The 640-nt window shown below is 77.8% G+C and overlaps 2 protein-coding genes across 3 annotated transcripts in view; one reads left to right on the top strand and one right to left on the bottom strand.

Annotated features, from left to right (window-relative positions):
* Positions 1–341, bottom strand: part of HTRA2 (HtrA serine peptidase 2) — a 6,608-nt gene extending 6,267 nt beyond the window's left edge. The window contains 1 exon segment of the mRNA XM_039723563.1: positions 3–341. Within this exon segment, the coding sequence (XP_039579497.1) occupies positions 3–171 (169 nt within the window). The 5' untranslated portion in view covers positions 172–341.
* Positions 342–496: 155 nt separating this feature from the next.
* The window catches only part of AUP1 (AUP1 lipid droplet regulating VLDL assembly factor), an 8,640-nt gene continuing 8,496 nt past the window's right edge, over positions 497–640 (top strand). For both annotated transcript variants that reach the window (XM_039723541.1, XM_039723551.1), the window contains exon 1: positions 497–618. The gene's annotated coding sequence lies outside the window, so the exon portion shown is untranslated. The remainder of the gene's footprint in view (positions 619–640) is intronic.

Below are 640 nucleotides of genomic sequence, written 5' to 3'. Positions count from 1 at the left end.
CGCCGCCGCCACAGACCGGCCCCAGGCGGACGGCGGCGGGGGATGGGAAGGAGGTGGAGGAGGAGGGGGCGGCGGTGGCTCAGCGGTCGCGGTCAGCGCTCGGCACCAGCGCTGTACGCCCGGTGGCACCGGGATGCACCGGAGCCGCAGGCTCCGCGCCGCTGCCGCCATGCTGCCGAACGGAAACCGCTCCCCGCCGGGGCGGGGCCGAGCCCCGGGGCACTACGGGAGTTGTAGTCCAGAGGCGGGGCCCACCCGAAGCTGTCCTCCACCGCGGAGCACGCCGGGAGTTGTAGTTCCGAGGTGATGCCTGCCCGGAAGCTCTTTCTGCCGCGGGGCACGCCGGGAGCTGTAGTCCCGCTGGGAGACACCGTCCCGCCGCCAGCAAGGTGCGCCAACAACCGGCGCGACAGCGAAGCAGGGCAGCCCCACCGTCAGAGCCGCTCACCGAGCCCGCCGGAGCCACCGAGGGCCGCGACCGGGGCGAGAGTGCCGCGGCGGCGCGGTGCGGACCAGGAAGGCGGCGCGCTCCCAGCGTGCCCCGCGCGGGCCGGGCGCGCGGCCGCGGGCAAGATGGCGGCGGGTGCGGGGCGGCCGTGAGGCGCCGGCACGGCGGGGGTGGAACCGCCCGCGGGGCCGG

This window comes from Passer montanus, unplaced genomic scaffold (genome assembly GCF_014805655.1).
Source record: "Passer montanus isolate IOZ18808 unplaced genomic scaffold, ASM1480565v1 scaffold109, whole genome shotgun sequence".
In the NCBI taxonomy this organism is placed as follows: domain Eukaryota; kingdom Metazoa; phylum Chordata; class Aves; order Passeriformes; family Passeridae; genus Passer; species Passer montanus.
This window is presented reverse-complemented; position numbering and strand designations above follow the sequence as displayed.